Below are 22,682 nucleotides of genomic sequence, written 5' to 3' on the forward strand. Positions count from 1 at the left end.
TGGAGAAAAGTGATAGCAGGAGTGATTTGTGATAGAAGAGTATTTGCAAGAGTGAAAGGGAAAGTTTATAGGACTGTGGTGAGTCCTGCGATGTTGTATGGGGAAAAGAAGTTTATTAGAGGGACAGCGCATGTAGGACGTTTTGGAGACAAGGTGAGGGAGGCGAGATTGAGATGGTCTGGACATGTGCAGAGGAGGGACATGGGGTATATCAGTGGAAGAATGCTGAGGAAGAAGCCACCAGGAAGGAGAAAAAAAGGAAGACCAAAGAGGTGGTTTATGGATGTGGTGAGGGAAGACATGCAGGTAGTTGGGTTAAAAGAGGCAGATGTAGAGGACAGAGGGGTATGGAGACGGATGATTTGCTGTGGCTATGCAAAAACATATAGAGATATAAGATATAAAAAAAAGAGAATATCAAATCAATAAATGTTTTATTTTTTAACCCACACTGCCACCATGTGGAGGAAAAAGAAATTGGTCAAATATGTCTGATCTGGCCCTTGAGCAAAACTCTTAAACCCATAGATCAAGTTGTTTCAATTTAATTAATGTAAGTGTTTCTGGATAAGAGGCATCTGCCAAATGCTGTTAATGTGAATACAGTATAATTCAATCATATATTGTATAATTCAATTATACGTTTTTCTTAATTGGTAACAACATTTAATAGTATGATAATAGATAATAGAGGTCTTAATAGAGGATGCTAGAAACATTAGTCCCATTACCAAGCACCCTGAATTCTTTACATGATGTTTAAACATTCAATGTTTCTACTGTAAACTTAATATCCATTTCATTTACACACACACACTGCAGATTAACTGTAAGAAAAAAAAGTCTCATTATTCTATAGATCCATCAATGAATCACTAAAGCATATCTAAATTAGTTAAAGACACTTATTTTATATATTTTAGGATGAAGATTTTTATTCATACATACTATATAGTTTTTGGTATTATATTTCATTTACATTCATCATGCACAATATTTTTGTTGTTTTCTTAATAGATAGATAGATAGATAGATAGATAGATAGATAGATAGATAGATAGATAGATAGATAGATAGATAGATAGATAGAGCATTATTGTCATTGCATAGTACAGGTAAACAGCAATGTAATACAGTTAATCATCTACAAGATGTGCAAATAGTGGAATAGTGCAAACTGACAAGTGCAGATAAATATGTTAATATATGTACAGCAAATAAATAGACTCTGGGTAGTGAAAAAAATATGTGCAGAAGCCGTTAAGCATATATATATATATATATATATATACAGTGAGGAAAATAAGTATTTGAACACCCTGCTATTTTGCAAGTTCTCCCACTTAGAAATCATGAAGGGGTCTGAAATTGTCATCATAGGTGCATGTCCACTGTGAGAGACATAATCTAAAAAAAAAAATCCAGAAATCACAATGTATGATTTTTTAACTATTTATTTGTATGATACAGCTGCAAATAAGTATTTGAACACCTGAGAAAGTCAATGTTAATATTTGGTACAGGAGCCTTTGTTTGCAATTACAGAGGTCAAACGTTTCCTGTAGTTTTTCACCAGGTTTGCACACACTGCAGGGGGGATTTTGGCCCACTCCTCCACACAGATCTTCTCTAGATCAGTCAGGTTTCTGGCCTGTCTATGAGAAACATGGAGTTTGAGCTCCCTCCAAAGATTCTCTATTGGGTTTAGGTCTGTAGACTGGCTAGGCCACGCCAGAACCTTGATATGCTTCTTACAGAGCCATTTCTTGGTTATCCTGGCTGTGTGCTTCGGGTCATTGTCATGTTGGAAGACCCAGCCTCGACCCATCTTCAATGCTCTAACTGAGGGAAGGAGGTTGTTCCCCAAAATCTCGCAATACATGGCCCCGGTCATCCTCTCCTTAATACAGTGCAGTCGCCCTGTCCCATGTGCAGAAAAACACCCCCAAAGCATGATGCTACCACCCCCATGCTTCACAGTAGGGATAGTGTTCTTGGGATGGTACTCATCATTCTTCTTCCTCCAAACACGGTTAGTGGAATTATGACCCAAAAGTTCTATTTTGGTCTCATCTGACCACATGACTTTCTCCCATGACTCCTCTGGATCATCCAAATGGTCATCGGCAAACTTAAGATGTGCCTGGACATGTGCTGGTTTAAGCAGGGGAACCTTCCATGCCATGCATGATTTCAAACCATGACGTCTTAGTGTATTACCAACAGTAACCTTGGAAACGGTGGTCTCAGCTCTTTTCAGGTCATTGACCAGCTCCTCCCGTGTAGTTCTGGGCTGATTTCTCACCTTCCTTAGGATCATTGAGACCCCACGAGGTGAGATCTTGCATGGAGCCCCAGTCCGAGGGAGATTGACAGTCATGTTTTACTTCTTCCATTTTTTAATGATTGCTCCAACAGTGGACCTTTTTTCACCAAGCTGCTTGGCAATTTCCCCGTAGCCCTTTCCAGTCTTGTGGAGGTGTACAATTTTGTCTCTAGTGTCTTCGGACAGCTCTTTGGTCTTGGCCATGTTAGTAGTTGGATTCTTACTGATTGTATGGGGTGGACAGGTGTCTTTATGCAGCTAACGACCTCAAACAGGTGCATCTAATTTAGGATAATAAATGTAGTGGAGGTGGACATTTTAAAGGCAGACTAACAGGTCTTTGAGGGTCAGAATTCTAGCTGATAGACAGGTGTTCAAATACTTATTTGCAGCTGTATCATACAAATAAATAGTTTAAAAATCATACATTGTGATTTCTGGAATTTTTTTTTTAGATTATGTCTCTCACAGTGGACATGCACCTACGATGACAATTTCCGACCCCTCCATGATTTCTAAGTGGGAGAACTTGCAAAATAGCAGGGTGTTCAAATACTTATTTTTCTCACTGTGTATGTATATATATATATATATATATATATATATATATATATATATATATATATATATATATATATATATATATATATATATAGCTTTAGTGCAGATGCAGAAATGTTGTGCAAGGAGAATACATATATATATATATAGAGAGAGAGAGAGAGAGAGAGAGAGAGAGAGAGAGAGAGAGAGAGAGAGAGAGAGAGAGAGAGAAAAGAGAGAGAAAGAAAAAAAGAGTGAGAGACAGAGAGAAAGAGAGAGAGAGAGAGAGAGAAAGATATATATATATATTGCACCCAATATATATATAGATAGAGAGAGAGAGAGAGAGAGAGAGAGAGATATATATTGCACCCAATATATAGCTAGAGAGCGAGAGAGCGAGAGCAAATGAGCGCATGGCTGTTGACAGTAAACGTGGGCGGTCGAATTTCCAGCCAATCTGCGCTTGAGGAAGCAGTCACGTGACCCAAAGAAGGCTGCAAAACACATAAATGCACGTGACATCATGTGTTGTTTACGTGCAGGAGTGAGCTGGTAGAGGTGAAGGAAAGTGGACTTTAAAGAAAGCAAAAAAAAAAATAAAAAATACCCAAATGGCCACTGATATTGAAAGGCTGGTTTTGTTCGAGGAGGCGCACTATGACCAGTATGATTATTACAACCTGGATGAATATCCCTGTCATGCTGCAGGAAAAGGAAGAACGAAGAAGGAAATTGGATTGAACACGAACCGCCATTGTCCTTCAGGACACGAGAGGAAAATCGCTGAGAACTACCGCAATTGCGAGCTAAAGAGGAAAAGGACCAAAAGCTCTTCATCTTGAACGGTGTATCATTGGTAAGGAAGTGTGTATAGGTGCAGTTTGTGTGTCATTGTGTGTGGGTCATTGTGTAGTGTTTTTAACTGCCATCCCTTCGACATGCCCTGACTTGTACCATCATTAAACCTGTTGTGTAATAAACTACCAGTTTTTGGTTGTTATTTTTGCCAATTCAGCAGCACTTATTAAAACACATACAAAAAAATTAATGTTTTAATTTTTTCCCCCTTTTTTTTCTCGAAATGCAGTAAAAAAAAATAATGCCCTCACTGGAGATGACTTGAGAACCGGATCTGTGTCTAAACATTTTCCTGCCTTGTCGAACGAGAACGCGCGCACGCACGCACCCGAAGCCACGGCCTTTTCCCTCCCCAGTTGCCTCGTGAGCGCGCATTCCCGATTCCGCGTGTCCGCGTCTGCACAGAGTGGATCTTGTAAGCTGGAGTCAGGTTGCACCTGCGCACACGAATGCCGTCGTTTTTTTTTCTTTGGTGTTTGTCCTCCCTCCTTCCCTCTCTCTCCCTTTCTCTTTACTTCCATACCTTTCTATTTTAAAGATGATTTTACGCAGTGTACATTGTGGTGGTGTGTTTTAAACGGTGTGTTGGTGATAGAACTCACCTGAAGAATATTAAATAAAAACACTGAATTATTGGTATATCTTGAGGTTGTATTTTTTTTTCTTTGTCTCTCTCCTTAATAATCTTTGTGGCCCACTGTCCCTGTTCTTAAGAAACTCCATATCATGCACATGAACATGATCAATACATGGTAGAAGTCATAGTGTTAAAGCTTTTAACATTGTGTGTAAACGTGTATTTCTTATAAGTAGCTGAAAACAACAATACTTGCACTTGCATACAATCAGAAATAGTAAATATAATACATGCATTTGTTATTGCATTATCCTTTATATGAATTTTTCATATGAATAGCCATTGCATTTAGTTGCTGTACTGTATTTACATATCTGCATCTGCCACTTTGTTCAGTGCCACAATTTAATGCAATGACAAAGTAGAATCTATCCATCCATCCATCAGTGGATCATTAATGGAAACTCTGACCCCCTGATCTTACATCAAAATATCATTGTAAAGGGTTTCAATGGTACACATATACATAGAACACTGCTGTGGTATAGGCAAAGCCTATAACCTGCATAATGCATAAATATAATCACATTCAGAACTGATTCACTAAAACATTGGTCCAACCAGTTACCTTCAATTGCGTGCAAACAGTAAAAATGGTGATTGCATGTATATAGTGGTTTAGGATACCCAAGATTGGAAGCAAAAAAAATCCAATGTATTATTACCTAATAAATATATTCAATAAATGAAATCTGCATTTGTAGAGCTCCCTTTCAGTGTGCTGCATAAGAAAAACTGACCACAGTGAGCTTAGAAATAGATATAAACCAATGAGCAACAACTGCCTGCCTAATATTATGTAGTTCTGTTAGACCACTGAAACAGCTCTGAACCATCAAGAATCCACAGGACCTCTGAAGGTGTATCTGGTACCAAGACCTTAGCAGCAGACCAGCACATCCTACATATGATTAATCGAATGGAGATCTGAGGAATCCGAATCATTGCGCTTGGCCATTTTCCTGCTTCTAACACATCAAATATGAGACAGTTCTCTCATTCAAAATAGAGTTTATAAAGAAATCATAGGAATGAGAGATAATAGAAATCAGAAATCATAGCTTTTGAAAGAGGGATACACAAAAACAAATGATTTCTAGCTGTTTTATTAAATGCTGTACTACTATTGTCTAAACTCATTGGGAAAAAAATCATTGATTTAGATACGTATTATTGCAGAGGGTTGCTTTGCTCCATCTGTTCAGACATTGAGTCTACAGAACTTAATGAATTACTTATCCTATATGAATGACAGAGCAAAAGGAGGAAGACTATACTCTAGTCTATACTATAATTATGGCACTAATGTATTCCCTCATACATTTTTCACAAAATAAAAATCCCATCAGTGTTAAGACTAGGATCAAGTTCTGCACTGATTCGTAAAAGTATTGGCACTCAAGGACCAACATAGTCTTTCCTGAATGTCAACTCAGCTCGAATGTGTATGAAAAGACCGAAGTGTACATTGAAATACTGTAAAAACTCTGCTGTAGCTTTAAAAGAAGCCAGTGAGAAACATCAACATAAAAACCATCAACGTTAAAAACTGCAATTTAATGTTACATGGTATGCGAGATGTGCAGGGGACGGCATGTACCATTTCACAACCACATGTTGCTAAACCGCAGGAAGTGGAAACGGTACCAATGAATCATTAGGAGAGCAAAGCCACACTGAATCTCTGTACTTCATCCAGGGGACTTCCTTCAACCTGCTAAAGGAAAAGTGCACCCTGAAACACATTTAGTAGAGATTATGAGTGTATAGAGATTCCAGTGCAAAATGTATTGTTTTAGTATATTTTGGTATTATTGTGAGGCAGGTGTCACCTTGAATTTACAGTATGACTGTATTGCTATAACAGGAAGTCAGGGGAAAAAAAGATTTTCAAGCATAATGAAAAAGAACAAGGAATTCTTTCCCTACCCCATCATTCAGTGACAGTGTATATAAATAAAATGGTGACTATAGAAGTAGTAGAAAGCACAAATGTTTAAATTAAAGTTCCACAAATCAATGCAGCAACACACTGGTAGGTTCGACTCAGAGATCAACGTGATGATATACGCATGCGAACGCTTTATAAATCTGTTGAAGCAAAGTGTGCAGATGAGGAGGTGTGAAAACTGGACCGAAAAAATAAATAAAAATAATAATAATTCGTAATGCAGCAGCACTTTTTTAAAGAAAGTTAGGACACAAGAGCTTCCTCCTATTGGCTCCAGTTAATGCAGGTTGTCGGTTGGTGTTGTGCATTATGTTATAACTCGGTTTTTTTTTCCAATGGATTTTTTTTATTTATGGTCAGTTAAGAATTTCATTTGCAACAAATTTGACAAAATGAAAAATTTTATTAAAGAATTAATTATAAAGGAAAAAAAATTGCTGAATATTTCAAAGATGCACATTTGTTATATAAGGACACGTTCTAATAAAACCAGAACATTTAACAGCGTTAAATAAACAGCAAGCAGTAAAAGGGCAAAAAAAACGCAGACGTAGTTAAAATAAGGTTACTTCATTTTCTTCACGAGTCACTTCCTCATGTCGAAACCTCTATTTTAACAGACAAGGGAAATGGCAAAGAAAATTCACAAAGCTTTAGTGAAGTACTTTTGCCTCAACAGGTCATTTATTTTTATTTTATTTTTTAAACAACCTTTTATGAAGTCAGACAAATTCGCTGCTATATTCTGAAATTGGCTTCAGAGTGCATAACAAAACGGGGGAAAAAGACTAAACGGAAAAATAAAAAAATAAAAATTCAAGCAATATCCTAATATCTGGCATGTAGAAATGTCAAGTTTGGATGAAGGTCCATGCGCGATCCAATAAACAAAAACCTCGTTTCAAGAACGTTCTTATGACTATACTAAATATATATTTGAGGTATATTCTGCATTCCAGAGAAACCTGAGTGGCCTTGTTCTGTGTTATCATACATCATGCATAGCATATCAGTCAAGAAGTACTTACGTGTACAATCTGTAGCAGGTACAGGAACATGTATGTGCACTTCAATGTGCAGATATACAAATATTACAGAAAAGCATGCATAGCTTAAAAATGGTGATACTGAGAATGAGGCTCCTGGCTGACGTTAAAAACTATTACGGTGTGGTCAGAAGTTGTTAGCATCAATTAAATATCTATTGGGAGAAGTAACGCTGGTCTCCCTCTGGCTCCAGTGGAGCAGCAACCCAAAATTAATTTGGGCAAAATTTCCCAGAGAAAGCGAGTAACACAGTAAAAATGCTTCGTTCCAGATCGGATCATCTCAATTTGGGAGGGAAAATAAGACGAAAGAATACGATGTGGTCAGTCAATTTGTTGTTTGAAAGTTGTGAAAACATTTTGTGGCCTGGCTTTTTGAATGACAGCTCTGTCAAAACACAAAAAGCTAGATTTAAAACGCAAAAGTCGTTCAAATCTGATAGAACAGAAAAATCTAAGCGATCTGACGCTTTCAAACAATTCGTTCGATTTCAATTCGAGTTAATTGGATAATTGGAGTAAATCAATGCAAAAAAAAAGTGGATAATTATTTGTCAATTTAAACTGATTATAAATAGGGTTCTGTCCAAAAAAGGACAAACAATTGTAGATAGATAGATAGATAGATAGATAGATAGATAGATAGATAGATAGATAGATAGATAGATAGATAGATAGATAGATAGATAGATAGATAGATAGATAGATAGATAGATAGATAGATAGATAGATAGATAGATAGATGGCAAGTAACCCTAAATAGTTTTAAACAGAGGTTTCTCAAGGTCACATTAACCACACTCCAGATACTGGACAAAGTTGGCCATATGAGTTGATATGTAGCAGTTTGTATTGTATCAGTTTTTGTGATATAAAATATCGAAAAAGAAGAAGGTAGCTCAGTGGTTAAGCTGTTGGACTTCTGATCAGAATGTCAAGTTCAAATCCCACCAATCGCTAAGCTGCAACTGTTCATTTGTATGAACGAGAATTTTAAGTCGCTCTGGATAAGTGCATCTTCCAAATGCTGTAAACGTAAATGAATTGTCAAAATCGTATCATGCGAGTGAATAATCATGATCCTGAATGAATCATGAACCTGGACTTTATATAAACAACTAAAACACTATCTTTGCAGCTATAATAGTTCTCTTGGACACAAGCCAATTAATAATGTATGCATAAAACATGACCATTTTTTTCATTAAAGTGTACAAAATGCATTTGAACATTTTTCTATTAGACAACTCTGTGTGAGACATTAATCAGCTAGAAACTATAAACCATTAATAAGAAATGCCCATGTAAAACATCCCAGTATAAAAACATTGCTGAAAGTGGAATGAAACATGGTGTTAGTTAGATAAGACATAGATTTAAGGCCATGGTTGCACACCATGCATCCATCCGGTCAACATGTGAACCTCTGTTCATAAACACAAAAGGTGTTCATAGAGATTTATCAACACAGGTATGCAAAATAATTCCAGAAACAGTGCGGCCACCCATGAGGTGCATTAAGAGCCTGACACGTAGTTAAAGGAAACATGCAAGCATTCCTAACAGGGTAAGAGCACATAATTTGCATCCAAATAAACTGGCTTTAGAAACAGGCAGGTAGAAAAAAAGCTTCCAGTATCAAACCACTGGAACAGAAGTACACTAATTAGTCAAAAGCTGTTGGAGGGTGTGCAAAAAAAAAAAAAGTGTCAATTCGTACAAAGATCCGCAAAGCACTTTTTCCAAAGAAAGTCATTCCTAAGCGATCAATCAATGCTTAGTGTTTCCTCTGGAAAGAAGAGGACATTTAGTATCATCTTCTCCAGCCTGTTTTGGCTCCATAGGGTGACATGAAATTCATTTGAGTGGCTTTAGTCTCATCTGTTATGGCAAACTTACAGTTGAATGAAATATGATATCTCCTGATATCTCAAAAGCATTTTGCCAGTCATCCAAGAAACTTCATTAAATTCCCCTGCCAAATGTTCCCACGTCAGCAGAAGAAAACTATAAGGATCTAGGACGAGTGGTGAAACATCATCGAGCCCAACCACTTTAATGAACTACTGCTATCTATTCCAAAACGGTCTGCAATCTGCGGTCGATAAAGCACCTCAAGAAGTACGGAGGTGTACTAACTCTTTGATATATGGATCTTACGGCGGAAATACTCCGGCGCTGCTTCCTGTAGCCAGTCAGGATCCACCAGGCACAGGTCCCTCATGTAGCAGCGCGACGTATGAAGGAGCTCGTTGAAAATCACGTAGGCCGGCTTGGCCTGGAACAGGACAGAGGACGGGTGGATGGCGACGGTCTGGTGGGTATCCAGAGCCAAATAGGTGCCACCGGGCTGTAGCTCAGCGGCATTGGGGAACATTCCGTGAGCCAGGCAGCGTCGCACGTTAGCCAGCTCGGACAGAGAGGATTCGAGCTTCAGTCCCAGCTACAGAACAAAAACAATTATGTTGAAACTTCCTCCTATTTTGTTAGCGGATTCATTTATCATAACCCTTTAAGAGGACAAATACAATATAAACCTTGTTGTCCATAGTAGTGAAAAATTCATTACCTTGATGCAAATGTCCCTCAGCTGAGCTCGCACTTCACCAACCAGACCCATGTTTCTGCTGTTCACAAAGTTCTCCCTACACCACTCCTGCTTTGAAAAGACAAGTTGCCAATTTATTGGATAAATTCAATCCTTGTCCATTTTGAAGTGCAGGAATCATGTAAAAATCATAGCAACACCATAGGAACGCTAAAATGACTCATGAAGGAAATTCGGTACTGCAATGACAATGGCTTGGAAGTAGGTGCAGCTCTGCAACCGAAGAAGCAGAAGCAGCAGCATTTTTTTTTCTTAGTCTACCAACAATATAAACCAATCCAACAGAATCAGTCAAAAGCATCAGACACTATTACTAGGGGCTACGAAATAACGCTCTTCTCAAACTGATGAGGACCAAATGATCAATACAGTTCGAGATTTTTAATCAAAGTAGGTGTTTTGAGTAAAACCCATAAAAGAACAGAGACACCGACCTTATTTCCACTGACTTTCTTGAAGGCCCTGTAGATATTCAGCAGGGTGATGAGGTCTCCCTCGCTGGAGATGAATTTCTTGCGCACGAGGAGCACCTCGTCTCGACGAGCAGGAGGGTTGTAGAGCACAGAGTCCACGGAGAGCAGAGAGACGATGGTCAGAATCTCTTCGCTACAGGAAAAGTCCGGAGAGATCAGGATGGTCTGCAAGATAATGTTAGAAATACGTTATGTGAGGCACATGACCAAATACAAAACATAATTATTTGGTTTTCCCAATCATGTCCTACAACAGAGGATCTACACTCCATGGAACAGATTCCACTGTGCTTGCTGAGGGGTTCTTTGTTAGCTTTAATGTTAAAATATAAAAAAATTGTGCACAAAAGACCACTCTGAGGTATTTCATTATCATTTGAAGCGGCAGGACTGTAGTACTCCCTCTTTCTAGTTAGACAAGACTGGTTAAATAACTTCCAAAGTCCTACCATGAAAGCTATGGGCTTAAATCCTTAAGAAAAAAAAATATAGAAATGTATCTCTACCTATTTAAACTTTGCTATATTTATTTTATATATTATTCACTTGGCTATATTTATTTTTTATGATGCTCTGGTACTTTCAGATCACTTGATCAGTGTTCTAATTTGCATGGATACCCTAAAAATTCAGACTTCACAAAAACTGTTCAGGTCCCTGTCTTCCCTTTGCTTCAGCGAATAATTTCGCCTGAATTGTATAGATTTACATACCACAAATATGCTGCTGTAGGCATAAAGAATAACCTGTGTTTGCTTAAACAGTCAATCAGAACATGCTCATACTGAATGTCCTCTTAACAGACTTTATAATATACAGCTGTAGAAGAAAACCCGTTTATAATTTCTCTACCTGGTGTTACTAAGAAAAGGACGAAGTCTCTTCTTGAGTTTTTTCATCATGTATTCTGAGGAAATTATTTCCTTGACAAAGTCATGTTTGTTTTCTCATTAAAGACCAATATATAAATCCAGATCTGGCTTACTTAGTGCTGGTCTATGAGATAGACTTTGTGTCTTTACTTTACTTCTATACAAACTGTACTAAATGCAAGATAATTCACTCCATTTAACTAGAAAAATTACAGCACACTATGCATTTCTGGTAAAAAGCTGTGCAATTTCTACTCAGATCATTTTAGATCAAGTAGAACTTTAAATCCTCAAAGACATAATTAATCCTTCTTGTTACTAATTTAAATGTCAGAAATCTTTTTCAAATAATTTATACAAACAGGACCGAAGCTATTATGGAAAAACTATTTCAGACATTTGGTCCTGCTGGGAAAAAAATCGAATCCATTTGTGTTCTAGATACAATAATGATTACTACTAAACTAATCCACTCAGTCCTGAGAGAGCCTGACAGAAAACCCAAAAACAAAATGCGCCACCTCAGGGTGGCACAAAAACACATGCTTCTATTGTACAATCCCAAGTTACTTTAGCAAATCGAGGTTCCAAAGGAAAGCAGGCCATCTTCTTGCCCAGAGGGGTGAGGAAAACCTGATCTTCCCTCTGCTCCACTGCTCCAAGGAGATCCAGCTGCTCCACAGCCATTCGCATCGACTCTGTCAATGACAAGCACAAAATGAAGTTTAATTATTATTATGGTTGAGTAAGTAAGAATGCTGTTTAGAAATGAATAAACAACTAGTCACATGCAAAAGCATGTGTTTTAATATTTTATCTTTTTTTTTATGAAAAAAGGACAAACGCAGGATTTGTAAGAGATTTTCAATAATCACAAAGATAAGTGATGAAGTTATCAATGGATAATAATAAATATATGTGCCTATGTTGCAAAACCAGTCACTTGTCTGCTCTCCATGCCGTGCGTTTTGATGAGTCACATGTCCATGTGAATAACAATAATCATAATACTAACAATAAGGGGCAAAATGTAAAGCTGGAAAACAGGAAAAAAAAAAAAAAAAAAAAAACTCTTTTGTTCCTGTCCGCAAATGTCACTGTTTTTCAGAAACTGCACTGTTTATTAATATGATAGAAACATAAACTACTCAGCATCTACTATATGTTCAAGCTCAAAATACCAACATGTTGCATTCATTTGTGGACTAGGTTTTGCTCAGGTTCAATAGTGCCAAAAATTGTGCAAAAGATATATGCCCCTTACCAGGTGACGGCTTGGACATGAAGTCAAAGTTGAGGACGTCAGAAACACCGAGAGCTAACAGCTGCAGGATTACACCTGCCAGATTACACCTACAGAGCAAATCATGCCAAATGTTAATCATCATTATAAATTAAACTGAATATATATATTTTTTTTAATATATGAATCGGCTCGAGAACAAATACAAAAAAAAAAAAAAGAATTTTTTATAATAATAAATATTTAAATAATGTAACAAATAATACTTATCTTTTTAATTTGCCTAGTCCGAACGTAAATCTGATTGCAAAGTTGCTGAATTAAAACAATTCTTCTAAGAAGAGTGGGCCAACATTTGATTGCAGTCGTTGGTGCCAAGGGTGTCACAACCAATTATTAGGTTTGGGGGCAATTACTTTTTTTTTTTTTTTTTTTTTTTTTTTTTTTGGGGGGGGGGGGGGGGGGATTTGTTAAAACATAAGGCCAGGCACATTTCAACTGATTTTGTTCCCCCCACGCTTTCGTTTTCAATCGTTACAAAAAGTTGACCATCCACAGTGAAAAGACTGAAAATGCTTAATTTTGAAAGCCTCCGTTTTCACAGTCCACACTGAAGAAAGAAAACCGCATTTACAAATTTATCCTCTTTGGGGAGCGTTTTCAAAATGTTTTAATCGACTGAAAATGCCGTCCAAGTGTGGATTTAAGGATGAAACGGAGAGAGAAAACGTAATGTGAAAATGGCCAAAAATGCACAATAATAAAATTAAAAAAAATGGAGGAAGATACTTTTTTACAGCACTGTACCTATATACATCGCAAGAATGTCTAATCCCGAACTGCACTGTACCTTTGTATTTCAGGAACAGTCATGTTTGCCAGGTTCTCAAACTCATCTTCAGTGTAGAGACGGTAACAGGAGCCAGAGTCCTCTCTCCCTGCCCTGCCAGCCCGCTGCCAGGCCTGGGCTTTAGACACCCTCTGCACCGCCAACACCTCCAGACCGCTGTCTGACAATATAGAAGACAAAAAACAGCATGAATGTTAATGACTTATGCACAATAATACCCACCCGCATGCAGCCTTTTTTTAAATTACTATTATTATTACAACAATAGTATCAGACAATATGGTGTGTACTCTGTGGTGTATTTAATTATCGTGTCTGAAACGAGGTGCCTCAGAATCAAACACTGGCATGGTAATAAATACATACATAAATTAAAAAAAATAATGATAGTTTACATTAAGGCGTTCATTCAAAATATAGAAGTTGGCACAGCTCCACCAAATGACATTAGAAGCTATTGCAATCACTCAGTGTGTATGGAAATGACTCATGCTTTACCACAAATTGTATATGCAAAATATGGTCCAAAAAGTTTAGAATAAAAAAATAATAATAATTAATAAATTTAGAGACCTAAATACTTTGTATAGAATCGTAACAGAAAATGGTAGACTTATTGTCTTGCTGTAATGACTAACTATTAGGTGTGTAACAGTGTTTAAATCCACAGCCAGATGTTAGGAGTATTAAACACAGTGGGTGTGAATTCTGGATCTGGCAGTTCCTCAACCTCAGCTTCATCATTCCAGTTCATAATTGGTCTTAACTAGAGATCTGCCTGTTATGTTGCTATGTTAATAAACGTGGTTGCTCTTTGGAATGCAAGCTTCATATATTATAGCTGGCTAACAGGGGAAAAAATAAATAAATAAATAGAAAAGTCTACCATTTGACCCTTTCTAGAAATCTTGCTGTTTAAAATACATTATCTGTTGGTTCAAAAGAATGTATTTGTATTCAATACACAACACAACACTTAGCAGGTTCCAACTTTTTTTTAACATTCACCAGTTTCATGAAGGAAAAAAAAAAATTCCACAACAATGCAAGGTGGTCAAGTGCATAACAAAACACAATAAAGGGCATATTATATTGCTAGTATACATATTATATAATTTAATTTTTCATTTAATTATTACACAGACACTAAACATTTTACTCAAGCTGCCACTGATTCTGTATTATAGCAAGTTGATTTGTTGATGCGTAGAAAAAACTGTGCACGAAACAAGTGTGAAAAATTGGCAATTATTAGAAAGTGAAAATAAAACAACCTGCCCAACATGAAAGTCAATAAAATGGAAATAAAATGTTTTTTTATACTGCTCTATAGGAAACCAGCAGTTCTACCTGACTGCAATAAGTCGTTCTTTTTTTAACTAAATAAATGAACCGTGTCTTTAAATACTGATTGAATACTGGTACACCAAAACTCTGACCTGGGTTATAGCGCTTGGCCTTCACCATTCCTGTGTCAATTACGTATTTAATTCCAGAAATGGTTATGGACGTCTCTGCGATGTTGGTCGAGAGAATGACTTTTCTGCAGCCCTGAAATTGAGAAACAGGAAATTAATACAGATACACACAAAAAAAAAACCTCTGGTTCACATGTTCAATGGCTGACTAGAAGAAAACTAATATTTACAGTATAGGGTTTAAGGTTTGAAATGTAAAGTTATAAAAGGTGATAAAACGCTGTGTATGGCAAAGCTGTTTATTTCCTGACACCATTAAACGATATAGATCTTTATATCAAATCTACAATATTTATATTAAATCGATAAGGTTTTGTGATTATGGGTAAATCTTTTTCACTGTATAAATCATAGCACAAAAACTGCTTGCACACAGAAATCTGAAAACACAAATGCTAAATGTTGTCATGCCACCAGACCCCTGGACTAGTATTGAGACATTTGCTATTTAATCAACGCTGCTCCATTTTTTATTTGAAGTAACACACATGAAATCCTTCAGGTACCTTGGGTGCAGGATAAAAGACCCTGAGTTGCTGGGCAGGAGGAAGTGATGCGTACAAAGGGATCACGATCATAGGCCCACAGGTTTCAGGCAGGTGTTTGGCGATGTCCCGACACGTCCGGGCCAGCGCTTCGATCTCCTCCTGCCCAGTCATAAACACCAGGATATCATGGAAGAGAGGAGCTTCCTATGTGGCAAATGTTCAAAAGTTATTATAGTCTTTACACCTGATAATAGAAAAAGCAGAGCTGAAATGTTATTAACACTAAGCCTTCTTATTGAGGACACAAACACAGTATGTGGTGCTTAAGGCATTGGACTTTGGATCTGAAGGTCATGAGTTCAAATCCCGTGCCACTACTGGGCCCCTGAGCAAGGCCCTTAACCTTAAATGTAAATTATTCTTAAAATGTACTATGGACAAAACGCATTATTACACATATTATAGCAAAGTGAAATGCGATGACATAATATATGTCCACATGAGTAACCAACTTACTTGGTGAATCTGAAAAATGGAGACCAGCGCTGCATGGAGGTAATCAGACTGCGGCTGTTTGGTATAATAGATCTGAATCGGATGCTGCCGACCCTCCAAGTACAGCACAGGAGACTTATTAAAATACTGAGAGAACAGGTCCACATCCATGGTGGCAGACATCACAATGACCTGGGGATTATAAAAGACATGAGAAATAATCCTAAAACATGGCAAAGCAAAATAAGGATATAATTTGCACTACAAAAAAAAAAAAAAAAAGTTACATTCTAAATCTACTTTTAGACTACAATAAAACGAATAAACGTTTAGTAATACATTTAATAATTGTATATATTCTATACTTTTGTACATGGTACATTTGTATATAAATATAAAGACATGCTACACGTAGCTCACAAAGGGATTCAAAGGCCACTAAACCATCCTCAAGAAAAGAGCACATTTTTTGGAATGGTCTGGAAAATAATATACAGCTGATATGATATTGATTATATTGTCTCGCACTAGCTTGAAGTCTCGAGCTCATTGTTAACCAGTGTCATTTCCTCACCTTTAAAGGGATCTTATTGTGCTCTTTGCGTTTGCGCTGGGCGCTCTTGACCACACCAAACAGCACGTCGGTGTGGACCGTGCGCTCGTGAGCTTCGTCTAGGATCACAACTGTGTAGCGTAAAAGCATTGGGTCCCCGATCGCCTCTCTCAGCAGCATGCCATCAGTCATGAACTTCAGCTTGGTTTCCGCGGATGTCACGTCCTCAAAACGCACAGTATAGCCCACCTAGGGAATTGTTGGAGAGACGTTTTTAGACAAAATCCATAGCTTCAAATATTCGATTGACTGATTTACTTCCAAACAGTTTCTTAACCCACCAGTTTTCCAAGCTGAGTTCTTTTTTCCTCTGCCACTCGTCCCGCCAGCGAGATAGCAGCCACACGCCGAGGCTGTGTGACCGCAATGATGCCCTGTCGACCAATACCCGCTTCATAGAGGTACTGAGGAATCTGGGTGGTTTTACCCGAGCCTGTTTCTCCTAAAGAGCAAAGCAAACAGGTCATCAGGAAGTACTTTGTAAAGAACAACTCACAGTGACCAATGGCATGTCAGAATCCAAGTAATTATTAGATCTTGTCATCTCCTTGGGCTTGGAAATAACATTTCTACATAAAGGCATTAATAACTCAAAAGCATAAACAGCTACAATACTACACTATAATACGAGCAGAAAATTGATCAGGAAAATCATTGTTGAAGAATCTATGTGTATTACATATTAAAGCAAAAAGTTTGTTGGACCATATCAGTCTCGCTTGTATGTAATTTTCACAAATATAGGTAGGTGTACTTGATAAAATGACCAGTGTGTCAATGATAGACAGTGGTAACTTACAAAAATTGCTGTCAGGAAAGAGAAAATACTTAAAATTTCTCATGAATTCAACATTTACTCAATTGCCTTTAGATTTTGTTATATCTTAATGCTTTAAACTGGAATCTTTGACAGCATTAGAAGTTATTTTACTTTATTTCAAACATGACTGGATTTCCAAAAATCAAAAAGCCAGCAGTAAATGCCTAGTCAAGATGATCAAGTGTGCTGTATTAACCTCCATACTAGGAGAACGTGAGTGTGTGAGATATATATATATATATATATATATATATATATATATATAGCGAAAGCACGTACCGATCAACACAGCATTGGGCAGCTGTCTGAGCTGGTCGATAAGCTGAGATTTGGCCTGGTAAATAGGCAGATGTTTCCTTTGCACGTCTATTTGACTGGACGCATTTCCCTTCTTTGGCAGCAGCATTCCAGGCTTCTTGTTTGCAAGGGAAAAAGGGGAGCCCGGCTTAAATCTCTTGGCCGGAGGAGGTTTAGGGTCGTGGGGCATGATCCGGAGGAAGTGTCACGCCAATATCAACCCGTCCTATATAGACCCCACCACCGACTGAACACTAAAATCAACAACAACAAAAATCTGCACTTTTAGAAGTGCAACGAGGCCTTCGCTACTGCGGCTGTTTATCTCATCTTAATGGGATCCGCCGCTCACGTGGCCTCACGCTCCGAGTCGCAGGAAATTGACGTATGAGTTAGAGAAAGGATTCGATTCTTTGTGTCTGTTAAGCAAACTGTGAGAGTTGAGTCGGTTTTAAGGATAACAGGTTAAATAGATGATGATTATTATTATTATTATTATTATTATTATTATTAATATTAATATTAGTATATTAATTATTAAAGTACGGACACAGCAGGACACCATTGCTGCAGTTAATATTTTATTGATTAAAACACAAAACCTTTTTTCCCCCCACGGAAATTTCAGCTATTGTTCCGCGAAAAAAACTCTTAAAAAAAATCTCTAGTCAGAAAATGAGATTTAGAAGAAAAAAAATTTGAGAGAAAATGGTCATAAAATAGGTTGAGAGACGAAATAGTCGTCTCTTCATAGTGAATCATATGAATCGATTCACTGAAAAGAATCAAAGAACATATTTAAATGCGTCCCAAATGTTTAATCACAGTTAGTTTTGCTCTAAGAGAGTACTATAATATATATATATATATATATATATATATATATATATATATATATATATATATATATATAAAATATGTAACATGGCGCGGATCTTTCCTCTGTGTTGAATGCACAGTACACTTTGAAAGTAGTGGGCGGAACATAATGAGTGACAACCACATTGACCAATCAGCTGTCAGCCCTCAGTTCTATATTATCGCCCGATTTCCTCTTTCAGCCTCTTTTCTTTCACGCGTCCCTACAGAGGTGAGGTCCGCTCTGTTAGAGCACGGAGTTATAGTCTTTTCCCCTTGTTTTAACAATGATTTATCATTTAAATTTACCCGGAATACATAGAAATAGCTTTGAGTTAGCAGTTTGCCATAGTTGTATGGAATAAAAAACGCGTTTTGTATCTGAAATGTCTGCTCGGTTGTTGAGATTTAGCTGATTAGCTGTAGGCCTTTCGGCGCCATGTTGGTTGGTGAATCAGATTAGCGCCATGTGTTCGGCAAATATGGTAAAAGGCTCGGTTATCATATTATATTATTACATTTTTCTTTTAAAATTAACCTTTATCCTTTGCGAAACCTGCGGTGGAAACAAAAAGATCGAAAATGTCAACGTTCATGTATACCACAATCCTGCACTTTATGCGCATATTTGATCATCTCTGGACAATTAATTTTGTTCAACAATAATTTATAAAACAAAAAAATTAATTCGTTGTTTTTTCATTTAAGATCGATCACCTTGTCTTTAAACCGGCACTTAACCGATCCTTGGAAGCACTGCAAAGATGCCCAGGGAAGACAGGGCCACGTGGAAGTCCAACTACTTTTTGAAGATCATTGTAAGTGGTTCATTTCTTTCTTCTGTTGTGAAGCAACATCTTAAATCCTGAGTTTCATCCTGATGCTTATTCTTGCTCATATTTTTGGTTGGAAAGCGTTCCTCCAATTTGATGCTATAAATGTTTATACAAAAAATATACAATTTTAAGCCATGGTTAAGGCAACTGGTCTGCAAGTTTGTATTAGTATTAAAGGTAAACACCATGCAGTGTTACTAGTAAACTGATAAATAATGATGCCTTGGGTTTTTGACTCTGTTTTAAGATTCTCAATGTGGAGAAAACTTGTGTTCATGTTTTTTGGTCCGGACACTGAATTTGCAGGATCAGTTACGAACCAGCTGTTGCAGTGCTGGTTGGTCGTTCCCCCTGCGCAAATCAACTTGATTCTTACTATCCCTGTGTGTCTGCATCCCACGGCATGCAGGGACGCTTAGTCTCAAACATTGCGTACACCAAACTGTTAAATCTTGCTTTAACATGACCGAAAGAATGTAAGCACTGAAATTTTGCCTTCTGGTTTGCAGCAACTCCTGAATGACTTCCCGAAATGCTTCATTGTGGGCGCAGACAACGTCGGCTCCAAGCAGATGCAGACGATCCGTCTGTCTCTGCGGGGCAAGGCAGTCGTGCTCATGGGCAAGAACACCATGATGCGCAAGGCTATCCGTGGCCACCTGGAAAACAACCCGGCCCTGGAGAAGTATGTATGCACATTAGTGCACCCAATTTGTAGGGTCTTAAGAGCGCCTGTGAAAATGCTGAGACGTTCTCCTAATTGGCCACATGCTCTCTAATGTATGTATGCATTGTAACATGATGCAGAGCAGCTCTTCTTCCAGAGTGGGTTTTCAGTTTAAACGAAGAGCCTATAGTGACCAATAAGCTCCACCTCTTGAGTTTGCAGGTTCAGTTACGAACCAGCTGTTGCAGTGCTGGTTGGTCGTTCCCCCTGCGCAAATCAACTTGATTCTTACTATCCCTGTCTGCTCGCATCTCACGGCTTGCAGGGACGCTTAGTCTCAAACATTACATTTGCACCGTGAAAGTATATACTCGTGTATATGTTTGCGTCCGAATAAACGTCTGCCGTCTTTTTAACAGGCTGCTGCCCCACATCCGTGGGAATGTGGGCTTTGTCTTTACCAAGGAAGATCTGGCTGAGGTCAGGGACTTGCTGCTGGAAAATAAGGTAATTCTCTTCTTTTATACCCAACTACTACCTCATGTACATTTATTTATACACACATCTATATTGCAATTTTGCATGTTTTACAGTTGTCGTCTCTTTAGGTGCCAGCTGCTGCCCGTGCCGGTGCTATCGCCCCCTGTGAGGTGACTGTGCCTGCTCAGAACACTGGGCTGGGTCCTGAGAAGACCTCCTTCTTCCAGGCTTTGGGTATCACCACCAAGATCTCCAGAGGAACCATTGAAATCTTGGTAAGTTTAAAACATATTTTAGGTTCTTCAGTCTTTTGGTTGTGAGCTGTAAACCTTACATTGTCCTTTTTTTCTTTCCAGAGTGATGTGCAGCTGATCAAGCCTGGAGATAAGGTGGGTGCCAGCGAGGCCACACTGCTTAACATGCTGAACATCTCGCCCTTTTCCTACGGGCTGATCATCCAGCAGGTGTATGACAACGGCAGCGTCTACAGCCCTGAGGTCCTGGACATCACTGAGGATGCTCTGCACAAGAGGTTCTTGGAGGTGATTGGGCTTTTTGTTCTTTTTCTAGTACTGAGTCTTATTTAGGAAGTACATTTTATGCTATCCCTGTCTAAAGTCCTAAATGGTATGTTGGTTTCCTGGGTACCAAGTCATGAGTATGATTTAACACACTTTTTGTTTTAGGGTGTGAGGAACATCGCCAGTGTGTGTCTGCAGATTGGCTATCCCACTCTTGCCTCTATTCCCCATTCTGTCATCAATGGATACAAGAGGGTTTTGGCAGTCACTGTCGAGACAGACTACTCCTTCCCTCTGGCTGATAAGGTAAAATCTTCTGCTTTTCTTCAGGAGGGGCATCTCTACCAGTGCAGGTTAAGTTACAAAGCAGCTGTTGTGGTGCTGTTCTGTCGTTCCCCCTGCAAACAAAAACCCGATTCCTCCTATCCCTGTGTGCCAGCTTCCTCCGGCAGACAGGGACGCTAGGTCTCGGACATTAGCCGCACTTAATGACTGGGCGTTAGTCTTTCAAGTAGAGCTTATCATTATAATTGACACTCTTACCAAATGGTACCTTTATGGGGGCATTGGAGTGCTATTTGGAGCTATGCCTCTGTTAGGAAGGTTGAGTCTTGGACAAAATATGGTGCATTTGTTCAAATATAAAGCTATTATATAGAGGTCGACAGATCATGAATTTTACCGGTAATTAAGTTGCCTAGAAGATTACCTAACCAATAATTAGAATTATACTGTATATATTAAAAAAATTAAACCATGTAAAACAGAACTGAACTTTTATTATAAAAATAAAGTACTGAATCATATAAATTACAAAATGAAAAACATGAATATATTGATTATAATAAATGTTGAGGTAAATAGGACATGCATGTTTTCTGTAAAGCTGCTTTGAGACAATGTCTGTTGTGAAAAGCGCTATACAAATAAACTTGACTTGACTTGACTTGACATTTAGACTGAAAGTAAAACTCCAATTAGTTAAATCCAAAAATAAGATTTCAAATTAACAGCATGTAGCATCAGTGATTTGCCTCTAGAGGCCGCTCTTGTATTGCATACTGCATCCAGGTTAAACTATCGGTATGGATTTATTTATTTATTTTACTTTAGTTCCAGCAATTAACTCTGTGCCTTTTTAAAACTGATTCGGTTAACCTCTATTATATACAGAACTGGATACAGGTCATGAATTTTCTTGTCCATATGGAAAGTGATGTGTTCAATTACACAGAACTCTTGCAAACCTTTTATACCAAACATGGAACGCCTTTTAGAGGAAACCTGATGGATTCCACAATGTAACTTCCTGCATTTTTCTGCTCTGCTCCAGGTTAAGGCCTTCCTGGCTGACCCCACTGCTTTCGCTGTGGCAGCAGCTCCAGCCGCATCAGCTGCTGCGCCAGCCGCCGCTCCTGCTGCCGCTGCAGAGCCAGCCAAGGATGAGTCGGAGGAGTCTGATGAGGACATGGGCTTTGGCCTGTTCGACTAAAATAACAGCAGTGGTCACTGTAACCTGCTTGATTTGAATGCCAATAAAACATTGGAACTGATAAATGTGTGGAGTTTTTATTTGTATTATTTTTTATTTATTTTTTTTGGGGGGGGGGGGGTGTACAGCTGCTTGTGTGGTGGCAGTTGCTAATTGATTTTTTGTTATTTATGTAAATCGATTATAAAGGGAAGCTGTAGATATTTTCTACCTCTTGCTTTTTTTTT

The 22,682-nt window shown here is 38.1% G+C and overlaps 2 protein-coding genes across 3 annotated transcripts; one reads left to right on the plus strand and one right to left on the minus strand.

Annotated features, from left to right (window-relative positions):
- Positions 1–6,701: 6,701 nt before the first annotated feature.
- On the minus strand, positions 6,702–17,985 carry dhx33 (DEAH (Asp-Glu-Ala-His) box polypeptide 33). Of its 2 annotated transcripts, XR_014531825.1 has the most exons (13): positions 17,584–17,981; positions 16,766–16,926; positions 16,446–16,673; positions 15,893–16,063; positions 15,395–15,580; positions 14,850–14,961; positions 13,411–13,570; positions 12,582–12,670; positions 11,888–12,015; positions 10,407–10,610; positions 9,934–10,020; positions 8,037–9,807; positions 6,702–7,970 (listed from the first exon to the last, which is right to left on the minus strand). XR_014531825.1 is itself a non-coding variant. In XM_083531854.1 (12 exons), exons 1-12 carry the CDS (start codon positions 17,789–17,791, stop codon positions 9,499–9,501), a joined length of 2,043 nt encoding a protein of 680 aa, XP_083387980.1. In that variant the 5' UTR covers positions 17,792–17,985; the 3' UTR covers positions 6,702–9,498. The 2 variants fall into 2 exon arrangements, 1 of the variants encoding a protein (XP_083387980.1); XM_083531854.1 differs by having other exon boundaries at positions 6,702–9,807; positions 17,584–17,985.
- Positions 17,986–18,593: 608 nt separating this feature from the next.
- On the plus strand, positions 18,594–22,520 carry rplp0 (ribosomal protein, large, P0). The gene is made up of 8 exons (XM_083530624.1): positions 18,594–18,691; positions 19,168–19,277; positions 19,805–19,980; positions 20,382–20,469; positions 20,571–20,717; positions 20,799–20,984; positions 21,129–21,269; positions 22,297–22,520. The coding sequence occupies exons 2-8, from the start codon at positions 19,224–19,226 to the stop codon at positions 22,453–22,455; spliced, it is 951 nt and encodes a 316-aa protein (XP_083386750.1). The 5' UTR covers positions 18,594–18,691; positions 19,168–19,223; the 3' UTR covers positions 22,456–22,520.
- Positions 22,521–22,682: the final 162 nt, after the last annotated feature.

The sequence above is a fragment of the Silurus aristotelis genome, assembly GCF_946808225.1.
Source record: "Silurus aristotelis genome assembly, chromosome: 26".
In the NCBI taxonomy this organism is placed as follows: Eukaryota; Metazoa; Chordata; class Actinopteri; order Siluriformes; family Siluridae; genus Silurus; species Silurus aristotelis.